The sequence below is a fragment of the Nicotiana tabacum genome, chromosome 1, assembly GCF_000715075.1.
Source record: "Nicotiana tabacum cultivar K326 chromosome 1, ASM71507v2, whole genome shotgun sequence".
NCBI classification, from domain to species: Eukaryota; Viridiplantae; Streptophyta; class Magnoliopsida; order Solanales; family Solanaceae; genus Nicotiana; species Nicotiana tabacum.
Window position 1 is genome coordinate 45148506 of NC_134080.1, and position 13657 is coordinate 45162162.

At 36.7% G+C, this 13657-nt stretch overlaps 1 protein-coding gene and 1 non-coding gene across 4 annotated transcripts; one reads left to right on the top strand and one right to left on the bottom strand.

Annotated features, from left to right (window-relative positions):
• Positions 1 to 2178: 2178 nt before the first annotated feature.
• On the top strand, positions 2179 to 8392 carry LOC107829157 (uncharacterized). Of its 3 annotated transcripts, none has more exons than XR_012708121.1 (3): positions 2179 to 3821; positions 3999 to 4094; positions 7617 to 8392. XR_012708121.1 is itself a non-coding variant. In XM_075250413.1 (2 exons), exons 1-2 carry the CDS (start codon positions 5890 to 5892, stop codon positions 8123 to 8125), a joined length of 915 nt encoding a protein of 304 aa, XP_075106514.1. In that variant the 5' UTR covers positions 4577 to 5889; the 3' UTR covers positions 8126 to 8392. The 3 variants fall into 3 exon arrangements, 1 of the variants encoding a protein (XP_075106514.1); XR_012708122.1 differs by having other exon boundaries at positions 4006 to 4094; XM_075250413.1 differs by lacking the exons at positions 2179 to 3821; positions 3999 to 4094 and adding an exon at positions 4577 to 6295.
• LOC142164953 (U5 spliceosomal RNA) lies at positions 3627 to 3744 on the bottom strand. Its single transcript, XR_012696043.1, has one exon. It is a non-coding gene; the product is annotated as a U5 spliceosomal RNA (small nuclear RNA).
• Positions 8393 to 13657: the final 5265 nt, after the last annotated feature.

A 13657-nucleotide genomic window follows, 5' to 3' on the forward strand; every position in this document is an offset into this window, starting at 1 on the left:
TATCATTTGTGTAGCACATACGTACCATATTTGTATTCAATGTGTATCACATATATATCCATGTACACATACGTGATACATGTGTCGCTAAGTATTTTTTTAACTCGATTTTAACCACGAATTTTGATATCAAATTTGTCACGACCCAAAATCCACTGAGGGTCGTGATGGCGCCCAACACCATTGTCGGGCAAGCCAACGCGGAAAATACTAAATAAACGTTCATTTACTTTTACCCAAAAATAGTTGCCATGATTCTTTAAGTTGAGATAAAATCAGAAAGGATCAGTAAAGTCAAAATAATCATACAATCCCAAAAATAATACAGTATACTAATGTGTGTGCCAAGACCTGGTGTCACAAGCTGTGGACAACTAGCAGAATATACAAAAGAATCACACTATCCTACTGTTGACTTGTGAGACCTACGTGAACCTAGTACTCTGATACCATATTGTCACGACCCAAAATCTACTAAGGGTCGTGATGGCATCCAACACCATTGTCGGGCCAGCCAACGCGGAAAATACAAAATAAACTTTCATTTACTTTTACCCAAAAATAGTTACCATGATTCTTTAAGTTGAGATAAAATCAGAAATGATCAGTAAAGTCAAAATAATCATACAATCCCAAAAATAATACAGTCTACTAATGTGTGTGCCAACACCTGGTGTCACAAGTTGTGGGCAACTAGTAGAATATACAAAAGAATCACACTATCCTACTGTCCGAAATAGAATAGACAGCAAAATACATAAGAGAGACTCCTTCAGGCTGCTAAACGGCACGAAAAGGGAAGCAGCTCACCGTAGAAGTCTCGAACTCCACTCAAGGATACGCACCAGACTGATAGCCAGATACACCTACCTCAGATCCTGTACAATTAAGTACAGAAGTGTAGTATACGTACATAAACAATATGTACCCAGTAAGTATCCCGTCTAATCTCAAAGAAGTAGAGACGAGAGGTCGACTTGATACTTACTAGGGTCAAATAATATGAGAAAGAATTTATAATAAGCATGGATAGCACAATTTATTAGCATTATATGACAAGGAATAACAGTTCTTTTTCCAAATAATATCATGGGTATCCATTTACGTTTCAAGGCATATATGAAGTTCAGTCCACAGAGAAATACTAGGTAAAGCATGTGCAAGTAACACCGAGGGATGTACAACCCGATCTAACATAAAAGTAAATTGTGCACTGCAGAGGGTCGAATGGCTCGAACCATAGATGCATCTATTACTCTGCTCGCGAATCACACGTGTGACGCGGTCAAATATAAATAAACTCATCAATCAAGCAGAAAATAATGTATATCTGAGGAGTAGTTGTTCACTGGAATATCCAAATTCTCTTTTACAAGACCAAGCAGGATAAGGTTCCTCTACTAGTCTCATTTACCTTATTCAACATAATTTATACGAATCCGAATTTATCATCAAGTTACAAGAACATCACGTAGAGCATGCTTTTGGATCCTAGACTACCCAGACTTAACATAATAGTGGCTACGCACGGACTCTTGTCACCTAGTGCGTACGTAGCCCCCGCATATAATAGCAATTAAGTCAATTATTACACCTATGGGGACAATTCCCTCTTACAAGGTTAGAAAGGAGACTCACCTCGCTCTAAAGTGCACTTCCAATACCAAGAATGTGTCCAAGCCCTCAATTCGTAGCCGACGATCCCAAACTAGTTAAATGAGGTAGGAACTAGTCAATATAGACTCACAAGATCGAATTCTAGCTACTTAAGCAATTTTCCAACCTTTAACACAAGTTTCCTAAAATCCAACCCCAGGCCCACGTGCCGGGATTCCGAAATTTTCGAAGGAAGTTGTTCTCTATAACCTAAGGATCACTAATATATGATTTCTAATTTATTCCATAAAATATTTTGTGGTTAAATCTAACTTTTATTAAAACCCTAGGTTTTGCTCTAACCCCTTGATTTTACCTAAATTCTAGTGTTTAATCTACCTAAGACACAAGTATTAACCCAAGAATTAGTGGGATAGACTTACCTCAAGATGCTAGGTGGAAGTCTTCTCTCAAAAGCTCCCAAAATCGCCCATGGAGGAGTGAAAAGTGATAAAAATGACTTAGAACCCGTATTAAATGAACCTCACTGCTTCAGCGATTTCCGCATATGCGGTCAGGGGACCGCATCTGCGAGGAAAGAACTAAAAGGGCTGGGACCGCTTCTGCGGTCTTGAGGCCGCTTCTGCGGTTTGGCATGGCCTTCCCTGGGCCGCATCTGCGGTCTCGCACATGCGTTCCACCAACCGCAGGTGTGGTTATGACAGAAGCAGTAGCTTTAGCACTTCTCAAAAATTTCAACCTCACTCGAGCCTCGTCCGATTGACGCTCGAGGCTCCCGGGCCATGCCCGAACATACCGTCAAGTCTGAAATCACGAGACGGACCTACTTGAACCTTCGGAACGCCCGAAACATTGCTAAATCTAAGAATCACCCCCTAAAACCAAATAAATCAAACTTATGAACTTCAAGTTCTTAATTTTCCTCTAACGAGCCAAAACGCCCTAAAACTACTCGGATTGACACCAAATTTTGCGGGTAAGTCTTAAATGATATTTCGGACCTGTACCGGACTTCGGAACCAACACACGAGCCCGATACCCATTAATTAGTTTCTTTACATCCTTAAAACTTCAAATTAATAATTTCTAATAAAAATTCATTACTCGGGCTAGGGATCTCGGAATTCGATTTCGGACATATGCCTAGGTCCCATATTTTCCTGCGGACCCTCCGGGACCGTCAAATTACGATTCCGGGTCCGTTTGCTCAAAATGTTGACCAAAGTCAAGCTTAGCCTTTTTTAAGAAAATCCTAAGGAATCAAATGGGGCATATTTCACTCCAAACTCTTCCAAATCCCGAACCAACCGTCCCCGTAAGTCGTAAATTAGCTAAAGCAGGTACGGAAAATTTTATTTAAGGAAACGGGGTTCTAAAAGGCAAAACGACCAGTCGGGTCGTTACAAAATTAGTCCAAATCACCTCTAATTTTCCTCAAATTTTGTATATTGACTCATCTATATATTTTCAATAAATTTCAACCGTACACATTGAAAAAGATCCTTTTGTGCTTAGATTTTTGGAATCTTGTATACATACCTTGTTTGCTACCTCATTCATGAATTTCCTTTCTGTCTTGCGTTCTTTGCATGTGATTGAGAAATAACATTATTTATTAGGGTTTTCAATTTGTATGTAGTTGGCTAGTTTTGGTAAGTATATGATTAATGGCTAGAGGTTGGTAAGTTAGTACTTATTTGATACATTTATGTAAGATTCCCAAAATTAAACTCTTGCAAAAATATTTTAATTTTAATTTTTCAAAAAAGGGGAAATTACATATTTGGCCGCTAGGTCAAAACCATTAACAGCTCCTAGCAAATACTAGTATACATTAAACAATAAAACAGTACTCCTATGTTGCAGCAACTACATTGTAAAGACAGTTCAGGATCACCTGTAGTTCATTTCTGAGCTGATGAAAATAACCAGAAGAAAAGATGCTTAAGAGATCCCTCACAGACTTTCCCTTTCTAAACAAAGAAATGATTGGAGCTAGAGTTGTAGGGGGTACTCTAAAGAAGAGAACCCCTCCAAAAATTGGCGTATGCCACCGAGTGCAGCGCTCACACGGTATTCTTTAGTAAAAGGCGAAAGAATAGTTCGCTCTGTGCTCACTGCGTGGCTGCGTGAGCTTTACAATAGCCAGTGCATCCCTTTTTATATTGTAACAAAGTCTGGATTTACTCTTTCTTTTCGATGTGGTACGCCCGTCACTCTTTTTTCACCTTAAGGCTTCAAATTTTATTTCTCTGTCTTCTTCTAGTTCTTCACCAGTCCTGCAGTTAATTACTATATGGTTGAAAATTTACATGTTTCAAAATATAAACAACTTATGCGGTTCTGCATGATTTGTAATCTAATATTCTATTTCGCTTAAGTGTGTAGGTGATTGTGAAGAGGTATATGCTCACCAGCTGATCGACGAAATGCTGCACAGAATGATTTGGACTAAATATCTTGAGTTTCTGATCCAGGTTGGTGTTTAATTGCATAATGGAGGACCCAATTAGGATAAGCAGATCATATAGCAGTTGTCGGTCGATTAAATTGCATGGTTTATATTTACTTTAAGTTTGCCTTACAATGGCATTTAGTACTAGGAACCTTATGTTTACGTTAATTGGTTATAGCCTGAAAAGATAGTGACGTGGACCAAGTGGTGGATAAATAAAAAGCCTAATATTAAATATTATGTGTGTGGATAAATAAAAGGTCTAATATTAACTATTGGCCTGTGATGGGTAGACACTCTTTATAAATAGAGGTCAATCCCCCTTTCCCTAGCTATTAGAAAACCCTAGCGTATTCTACCTCTAGAATACGTGGTAACGGTAGACGTCCCATCAGTCAAGTTCTCCGGGCTGCGAGAGCGCGTAGCTAGTGGATCGTGGAAGTTGGTCTCACACTTAATCGTCGTTTGCTGTCGTTGATGTATTCATGGAGTTAAACGGTATGTTTCCTTAAACTCTAACTCTAGATTGATTGCATAATTGTGTCTTAATCTCTACTATGGCTGCGATTTAATAATCTTACAGTTGATATCAGAGCCACCATAGTTAGAGATTAAGATCAATGAATTAATCTTAGGTTTCGAAATATTTATATTGTTGTTGAATTTCGGACAATGTAACAACATTAGAAAAGTTGTTACACGGTCAGTTTTTGGATGAATTCATCTTTGGCGGCTATAGTCCGTAATTCTTGTTTCTACAAAATGGGTTTTAACCCATTGTAATGGAACCGAATTTATTATACATGGAAGGTTATAGCTTGATGTCGACGATGATAATTTTGATCATCAATTTTACTTTAAAGATGACGGAGGCACATCAACTGTATGTTTCTGTGGAAATATTGTTTTAACCTGGTGGATATTGTCTTTAACTAAATTAATCTTTTATTCTTTTAATTCTTTGGCCCACAATTCTAGAAGTAATTATATTATCCAAAAATTTGTGTTGTTGTCAATTAAGGCAAACATGGAATGTTGAGTGCTTAGTCAGAACTAATCTAAGCACCTTTTGTGACTTATGAAGAACGTCTTTATCCGATTCCTTAATTTTATTACTTGATCAACTTGATTTGTGTTTGATTATTATAATTAGGTGTGTCTGACTGTTAGCATATCATAAACTTTAATAATAAAATTGTTTGTTAGAAACTTTTCTTGATACTTAGTCAGAGGATGGAGTTAATAAATAAAATATATTATAAGGTATGGGGATTATTTTTATCACATTTTAAATAATAATTTATGATTAATAAATAGTTTCCATCAAAGTGGTCTATTTATTTGGGGTCATTGGAAATTCTAAAAATTTTATACATGTAAAATAATATTATACGTGGATTGAGAATTATGATTAATAGATAGTTTCCACCAAAGTGATCTGTTTATTTAGTCATTGAAATATTCTCAATTCACCATGTCTAAATTGTCCTTTACTAGTGTGCGTTAGTGGTGGAGGTTTACCTTTTGATACTAGTGACGCTAAATTAATATGAGAATAGATATTGTGTTTTCCACCTAAAGGAGGAACATAATATCTTGAATTCTCATGTGTATAAATAAGGATAATTTGTTATAAGAGAAAGGCTTTGCGTTTCTTACCTAAAAGAAGGACGCAATGTATGCCTTGTACTCTTGGATAAAGGGGAGTAGGTTTTGTATCTCTTGCCTAAAGGTAAGGATGCAGTGAATGCCTTGGACTCCTTGATCTTTAAAAGGGGAGACAGTTGCATCTTCTACCTAAAGGAGGGGTGTAATGGATGTCTTTGACTCTTTTGATTTATATATTCTTGCCCATAATTTTATTTAATTTTTGTGTGTTTGCTTATACAGCTGTTAACAACATGACTACTCAGTTGAATTTCATTGAAACTCTGACTAGTAGCAATTACAAGAAGTGGAAACAGGATGTTGAGATAGTGTTAGGCCTGATGGACCTGGATTTTGCATTTATTGAACAGAAACCCGCTGAACCCACAACTACTAGCACTACTGATGAAAAGGCTAAGTATGAAAAATGGATGAAGGCTAACAAATTGAGTCTTATGATCATGAAGAGATCCATTTCTGATCACATAAAAGGTGCAATTAAGGATAATGGAAATGCAAAATATTTCTTGAGTGCCATTGGACAGAAATTCCTAGAATCTGATAAAGCTGAGATAGGTAATCTGATGGATTCCCTGTCTACCATAAAGTATGACCTTGTAGGTAGTGTCCGTGATCATATTATGAAATTGGTTAACATTGCTACCAAACCGAATAATTTAAGTGTAACCATTACCGATAATTTTCTTGTTCATCAATCTCTAAGGTCATTTCCTCAGCAGTTTAACCAGCTTAAGACAACCTATAATGCACAAAAGGATAAATGTAGTGTTGATGAACTTATTACTGTTTGTGTGGTAGAGGAAGGGAGTATTCAAAAGGAGAAAGTTAAGGGTATAGTGAATTTTGTTAGTTCGTCTAAATCAGCTGATTATCCCTCTTATAAAAGAAAAGGTGGACCCAAATTTTACAAAAAAAAACATGGTCAGTCTCATTGTCCAGGTGGTAATAGAGGTCATACTAATAAGCCTGGTGTTAACCAAGGTCAGTCTCATAATCCTCTTGGTCCCCAAGCTGTAATTAAGAAAGAAATCAAGTGCTGCGATTGCAAACAAGTAGGTCATAAGAAATTTGGTTGTCCTCTAAAAAAGAAATCAAGATCTAGTAAGCAGACGGAAGCCAAAAGAGGATGAAGCCAGTGTTGTTGTGGGCAATGGACTCAAAGCAAAAGTAGAGTTTATAGGGACATCTATTTTACCTTTTAAAAATAATTCTAGTATTCGTTTAGAAAATACTGTTTTTGTACCGTCTATGAGACAGAAATTAGTTTCGGTTTCCCTTTTGGACAAAGTTGGTTATTCATTTCAACAAAGTAATGGTATTATTAAAATTTCCTATGATTCACGTGCTGTTGCTGATGCCTTTTTAAGTGATGGTCTATATCGCTTGAATATATTGAATGAAACATTTTCTGCAATGCATGTTGAAAATATTGCCCACAAAAGGCCTGCTTTGAGTAAAACGTCTTACCTATTATGGCATAGGCGTCTTGGTCATATTTCTAAAGAAAGAATTGAACGATTGATAAAGGAAAATATTTTATCTGTTCTTGATCCAAAAGATTTTGAAACTTGTGTGGATTGTGTTAAGGGTAAAATGACCAAGGTTAAGAGAAAGGGTTTCACTAGGAGCTCTGAACTCTTAGAAATAATTCATACTGATATTAGTGGACCTTATGTACCTATTTTAACCAATCATAAGTATTTTATTACTTTTATTGATGACTTTTCAAGGTACTGTTATATAATATATATGGACAAAGTTTGGTGATGAACTCAAGTTCACCATTTCTTGTTTTTTGATAAGATGGACAAAGTTGTTATAAGCTATGGACTTATTGGAAATGTTCTGTTCTGACTACTTTTTGTATGAAAATCAGTTATTAATTGCTTGAGTGAAGAGACAAAATTAACTTGGGAGGTCAAGAAGCTTGAGGTTATGAAAGAAGGGCTTTATCAGATTAGGGATGTTCTCATAGACAAAAGCATTGGATATAAGGAAACTCGCCACCAGGAGAGTTTAGTGCACAAGAAGTTGACTAAGACATTGGGCCACTCATCACGATGTGTCTTCACACTTCTTCTTTATTATCTTTATGGTAGCATCTGGGATATTGAAGTTGAAGTTTGTGGAGGACTCTATGCCATTGGTCACGGGGATAAATTCCGTCTATGCATGGGAAAGATTTTAACATCCACTGAGCAGAATATACTGCAGAGTGGGGTTAAACAGCTAAGCAGAGTGCTGGGGCTTTTCAAGTTTGTAGGGGAAACTGCAGGAATGAAAGGCGACCTAGAAGTACAAGGCCATTTGTGTTGCGTTGGTGCGGAGAATAAGTCATTTACCTATAGAAACAATCTGTTCTTCTTGCATTCTATTAGTTACTGATGTGAGACGTTTCTCTGACAATGAGAACTAGAAAGATTCCACCAGAGGATGATGTATTCATCAATGAATGTGTATCGTAGATTAGCATGTGATCAACTATTTGCTGTCATATCATTTTCAGTATTTTAGTTATGATGGGGGAACTTTATGTCTGAGTTACAAGACAATAATCACTTCATTAGTTTGTCACAAATGGTGACACCATATTTCATAAATTGGTTTTGCTATTTAAAGTGTAACCAATTGTAGTGGACTTGCCTTAGTTTATGATGTTATAGGACAATTAAATGTCAGATATTCCTCCTTTTATTTCAACTTTCACAGGCTGGACCAATTCTATCTTGAAAAAGGTCATTATAAGAAAAATGATTTTAAGAAAAGAATTGCTGCCATATTCCGCCAAGTTTTAGTAACTTTGTGATGCTGCTCAATGCTAAGCTCCTTCAACTTAACTGGTGATCTTTTACTTGCTGCCTCTTACGGGACTCACTTATCTCCCCATTTATATATTTGAGGTTTGGAAATTATGATGAATCTCAGGTTGCTCCACAAGCTTTAAAAGATGATGCGATGGGGCTTGTTAATATGATGTTTACAGTAAATAAAGGTTCAACACTATAGTATAACTTGGGCCAAGTTAATTGCCTCTAAAAACGGATCCAGAATTTAAATTTTATTGGTTCAATCTTTAAGGTTTTAGTATTGAACTATTATATTTTTAAAATTATGGATCCGTATCTACTATTTGTTGCAATTTTAGTAAATTCTTTACACATTGTTTCGCATTAAAAGTGCAGGGTTCAAAATAACCCCGTACTCAAACACTACATCAGCCCCTGATCGCCTCTACCAGGTTGGGAAGATCCTGGCCACAATCAATGTTAGGATGTGATTGAGATGGATATCATAGTGACTTATCTATGTAAATAGTGAGTGCTAAAATTATGTTTGTTCAAATCAACGCTGGTTTTCACCGTTCAACAGTCAGCTAAACCATTTATTTGACGCGATGTCTCCTATTGATATCAAAATTCTTGAAGAACGGCATTCTGCTATGTGGAAACTCAGCCGAAAGTATAAACAGAACTAGCACACCTTTTATATTTGCCAAATTTGGTCAGAAAACATGAGATTCTCACAAGGACAACCCAATGGTTAATTTCCTATACTAGGAAAATAGTGGACTGTGGAGCTGCACTCCACCATCTGAATACTTGGCCACTTATTATTACCTCTTTCTGAGTAATACTATTAATGAAAAGTCTCCAAAAATGGTTTTATTTTAAGATGCCCAAATACATCGACAACCCCCTAAAGTGAGATCACTTTTCACTTTACTACTTATTCTTTAATACATTCCATTTAAACACTTTAACCAACTCTTTAATGTGCCACTTAAACACTAAAATCCCTCGAGGCACTCCGCGTGTAAATCACATATAATGAGTGCATGAATGTAAAAGTATAGTCTGACTAGACTATTCCAACGGTAAAAATCCTAAACCCCACGTTATATTAACCCCCCCTTTCCCCTTTCTTCTTCTTCTCCAAGCCCTAATTCCTCTTCTACAATCCAAATTTCTCTGCAAAATTGAAATTTTTTTCTCCAATTTGAAAGACCCCCGTCCTCCTTCGATTTCAGTTGAAGCTTTATTCACATCTTCTCTCTCTCAGTTTGTTGCTTGAGAATGTCTAAAAATTCAGAGAGGACTGATTCGTGCCGATGTGGTCAGGCATGTGTGTTGAAAATCTCATGGAGTTCGGCAATCCCAGGCAGGAGGTATTTTGTATGCAAAAATGGCGTAGTAAGTATATATTTCGATAATCTTTTCTGTTTCTTTGATCTTAATATCGGTACGAATTTGCAGTTTTTAAAATTGATTTAGTTGGATATGTTTTAAAGGACAAAGGAGGATGTAACTACTTCAGATGGTTTGAGGAGGCATTTCCCGACCAAGCAAATAAAGTTATTTGGGGTTTGTTGAAGAGAGTCAAGGCCTTTGATCAAGAAAGGGAACGAGCTAGACAATGGAGGAATAAGTTGTTGTTGTTCTACTAATTGCCGTAATTATATGGTTGTGCTATTGTTCTTGCGATTGTTGATGCCAACAGAATTCTAAAGTGGCTGAAGGTGGTTGATAGTGTAAAAATGGGGATGGTTGTTAGTGTTTTTAGTGTTTGAGAGTTTTTTGGTAGGTGTTGCCTTCTGTTATTTGGATGTTGTTTGTGTACTTTGTGTAACAAGTTATTGTAGGATGTTTACAACATATTTAGCTATTGATGTAATTTACAATGTTTGAATCATATTTTGGTCGAATAGGTTCTAAGAAACAGTTGTTGGAATTCTCATTTGGTGCCTGTTATAGAAGCTGGTAACACTATGAATGTTTTGTGCCTATTCTCAATATGTGCCTATTGATTCTAGTGTTTAAGTAATGCAACCAAATGGTAAGAAATTGGTAACAAATTGGAATGTGTAATCCAAACATCAAAAAATTTCAAGATATAACCTGCTGATAGCCTTTTTTAGAAGTTGTAAACAACTTGCAAGACACATTTTGTAACCATAAATAATGACTTTAAACATAATAACAAAAGGGAATTAAATCACATAATCCAAACAGGTTCTACAAATGTGAAAAAGTACAGCACATTACAAGCAGTCAAACCATAATGACAAAATAAGGTTCAACAAAATACAATAGGTTCTTGGCAAGTCACTCATAACTATTTGCTGCAATCCAAGTCATTATAGAATCCATATTGCTGTTACAGTACAAATTGTTGTAAACTAAAAACTGTCAACTACAAAATCCAAGTCACTGAAGCTATTTCTTGGCAAATTTATCCATGATCACTGGAGTTGCAACTTTTTGTGGTGGTTGTTGATTTGTGGGTTGTCCAACTTTATTTCTTCGACTTGCACTCATTTGCTGAAGTTGGGAGTATTAATTGCATCTCCTCCGTTCAATCTTAGTCCTGGTAGCCTAATTCTATCACTTGGCTGCACATTTGTGGTACTACTCAACCTACTCCCATAGTTGATAACCCTTTCACCAGTAGTACCAGGCTGAAAATTTATAAAGTCCGTAACATTAGACAGGGAAAAGTCAAAGAGTACTAAATTAATGAATTGTACTTTCATTGAGGACTATTCTTCCAATCTCCGGGCTAGTGTAGCATCCAAATCCAACATGTCTTGACCTTTTTGGTCTAGCAGCACGTGAAGATCCTGTTGAAGATCCCCTTTTCATACAAGTTGAAGTTCCTCTTCCTCTTGGTATTGTACCCCTTCCTCTAGGAGCAATTTGAGGAATAGCATCTGAGAATATATCCCTGGTAGGTCTAATTGTTGTACTACTTGCCTTTCCTCTACCCCTTCCCTTACCCCTTCCTCCAGTAGTTGCACTTATTTGGGTACCATTGCCACTTCCTCCAGCAGTTGCACCAGTTGGTGTAGCATTTCCCCTTCCTCTGCCCCCTCCTTTGCCCCTTCCACCAGTAGTTGAAGAATCTCCAGGGCCACTCTAAATAAAAAAGCACAGTGAACATGTAGTGAAGTTATAGAAACGCAGTAAGATAAAGAAACTATAGTGAAGTTCAAGAAAATGCAGTGAAGTTAACATGCAGTGAAATTTCAAGAAAATGCAGCATTCGTACCCTTGTTGGACATCTTTTTTTTTGTGGCCAAGTGGATGAGATTATGAACAAGTCATTTTAGCTCCTTTTTTGGACAGTTTGCCCCATTTCTTCTATTATTTTGGGGTCTGCCTGGCATTGGCTTTGGTGCTGGTGGTTCAATTGGAGGATTGTTACTCAATGGCTACATTTCTAAGTTAGGAATTGGCTAAATGAAATGCTCATAAGCCTGTAGAAATTTATCCTTTCTGTACCAGTGCTCACATGTTCATCTGGATCCTGCTGTAAGCAATAATATATATACACTGCATGTTCACATGGGATGCCTCTCAACTTCCACAACCTACAAGTGCAAGTATTGAATGTATTATTTACTACAAACCTTAACTCTTTCTGTTTGATTTCAAATCCATCCTGGCCATTCCATATAATTATGCACTGTCTAGCTAACTCGTTGTTCTCTTCTAATATTAACCTAAGCATAGGCGATATATCTGAAATCCATGTCTCAACAAACCTAATCATATCAACATGTCTAGCCATGATCTTGTGCCTAATTTCTTCTAATATGGTAATAATACTCGTGTGCCTAACAGCCAATATCCATAAATTAAAAGTCTCACACATGTTATTCTCTACCATGTCAAAAACCTGGAATGTTCTTGGAAGAAAGCTCTGCACCATGCCTCCATTGGATACTTCATCATGTCTTCACATATATTCTGTGAGCCAAGTTTCCTCATGTTCTCAACTTCTTTGTTGTATTTAAAGACATAGCTTGCCTTTGAAACCTTTCAGAATTGCTTTCTTTTTTCTTCACCCCTCCATTTCTTTGACCAATTAGATCATATGTGCCTTGCAAATATCCTGACTTCTGCATCAGGAAACAAGTCCTTTCCGGTTGCCAAAAATCCCTACATAAAAATGTAGGCAAAATAAAACATTAGGAATTAAAACAAAAAAGGTACTACTGTTAACAAGCAAGAATAGCAAAACATTTACCTTCTGCATGTCTGACATAACTGTTAAACCTTGACCATATCCTAGCTGCAGATCTTCCATTAAGTGTCCAATGAACCAGTTCCATGAATGTTTGGTCTCATGGTGTACAACAGCCCGTGCAATAGGAAACATCTTATGGTTCCTATTTCTTCCTACAACAACCAATAATTCACCCCTGCAATGTCCTTTAGAAAGCACCCATCAAAGCCAATGATTTTCCTACAACCTTCTAGCCAAACTTTCTTCAAGGCATCAAAATAAACATAAAAGTACTTAAACAAGTTCTTAAGACGTTCTAATTCCCTGTCAATTTCTACCCAACAAGAGCTACCACGATTTGTTTCTTTAATACTATCAACATAGTCCCAAAGTCTAGCAAACTCCAACTTCCAATTCCCATAAACTTTCTAAGAATTATTTGTTTGGCCTTATAAGCAATTGTTCTTCCTACATACAATCCCAAATTCTCTCTAGCAAGTTCCTGAATTTTCCAGATCCCCATATAAGGTGCAACAGTTCTTTTTTGAATTTGTTAGCAATGTACTTGGAATTGCACAACTTGTTTGTGTTCAATGGTTGACACTTGTAAATAGGGTAGTATTTTTTCACCATAAAGTCATTAGAATCCCTATCAATACTAGCAAACAACTCTCATCCGCATCTTTTATGTTTACACCTTACCCTTACTCTATGCTTCTCATTGGGTTAAGTTTCAATTGAACCTTATACTCAACTACATAATCAGTCACTGCCTTCCTAAATACGTTAGCATTCTCAAATATCATGCCCAATTCAAATATTGAAACCACATAATCGGGGTCATATCTAAACTTTATGCTCTTCCTTCTACTTGGAATGTCAGCAGCTAGCCAAAGTCCACATCCAACTCTT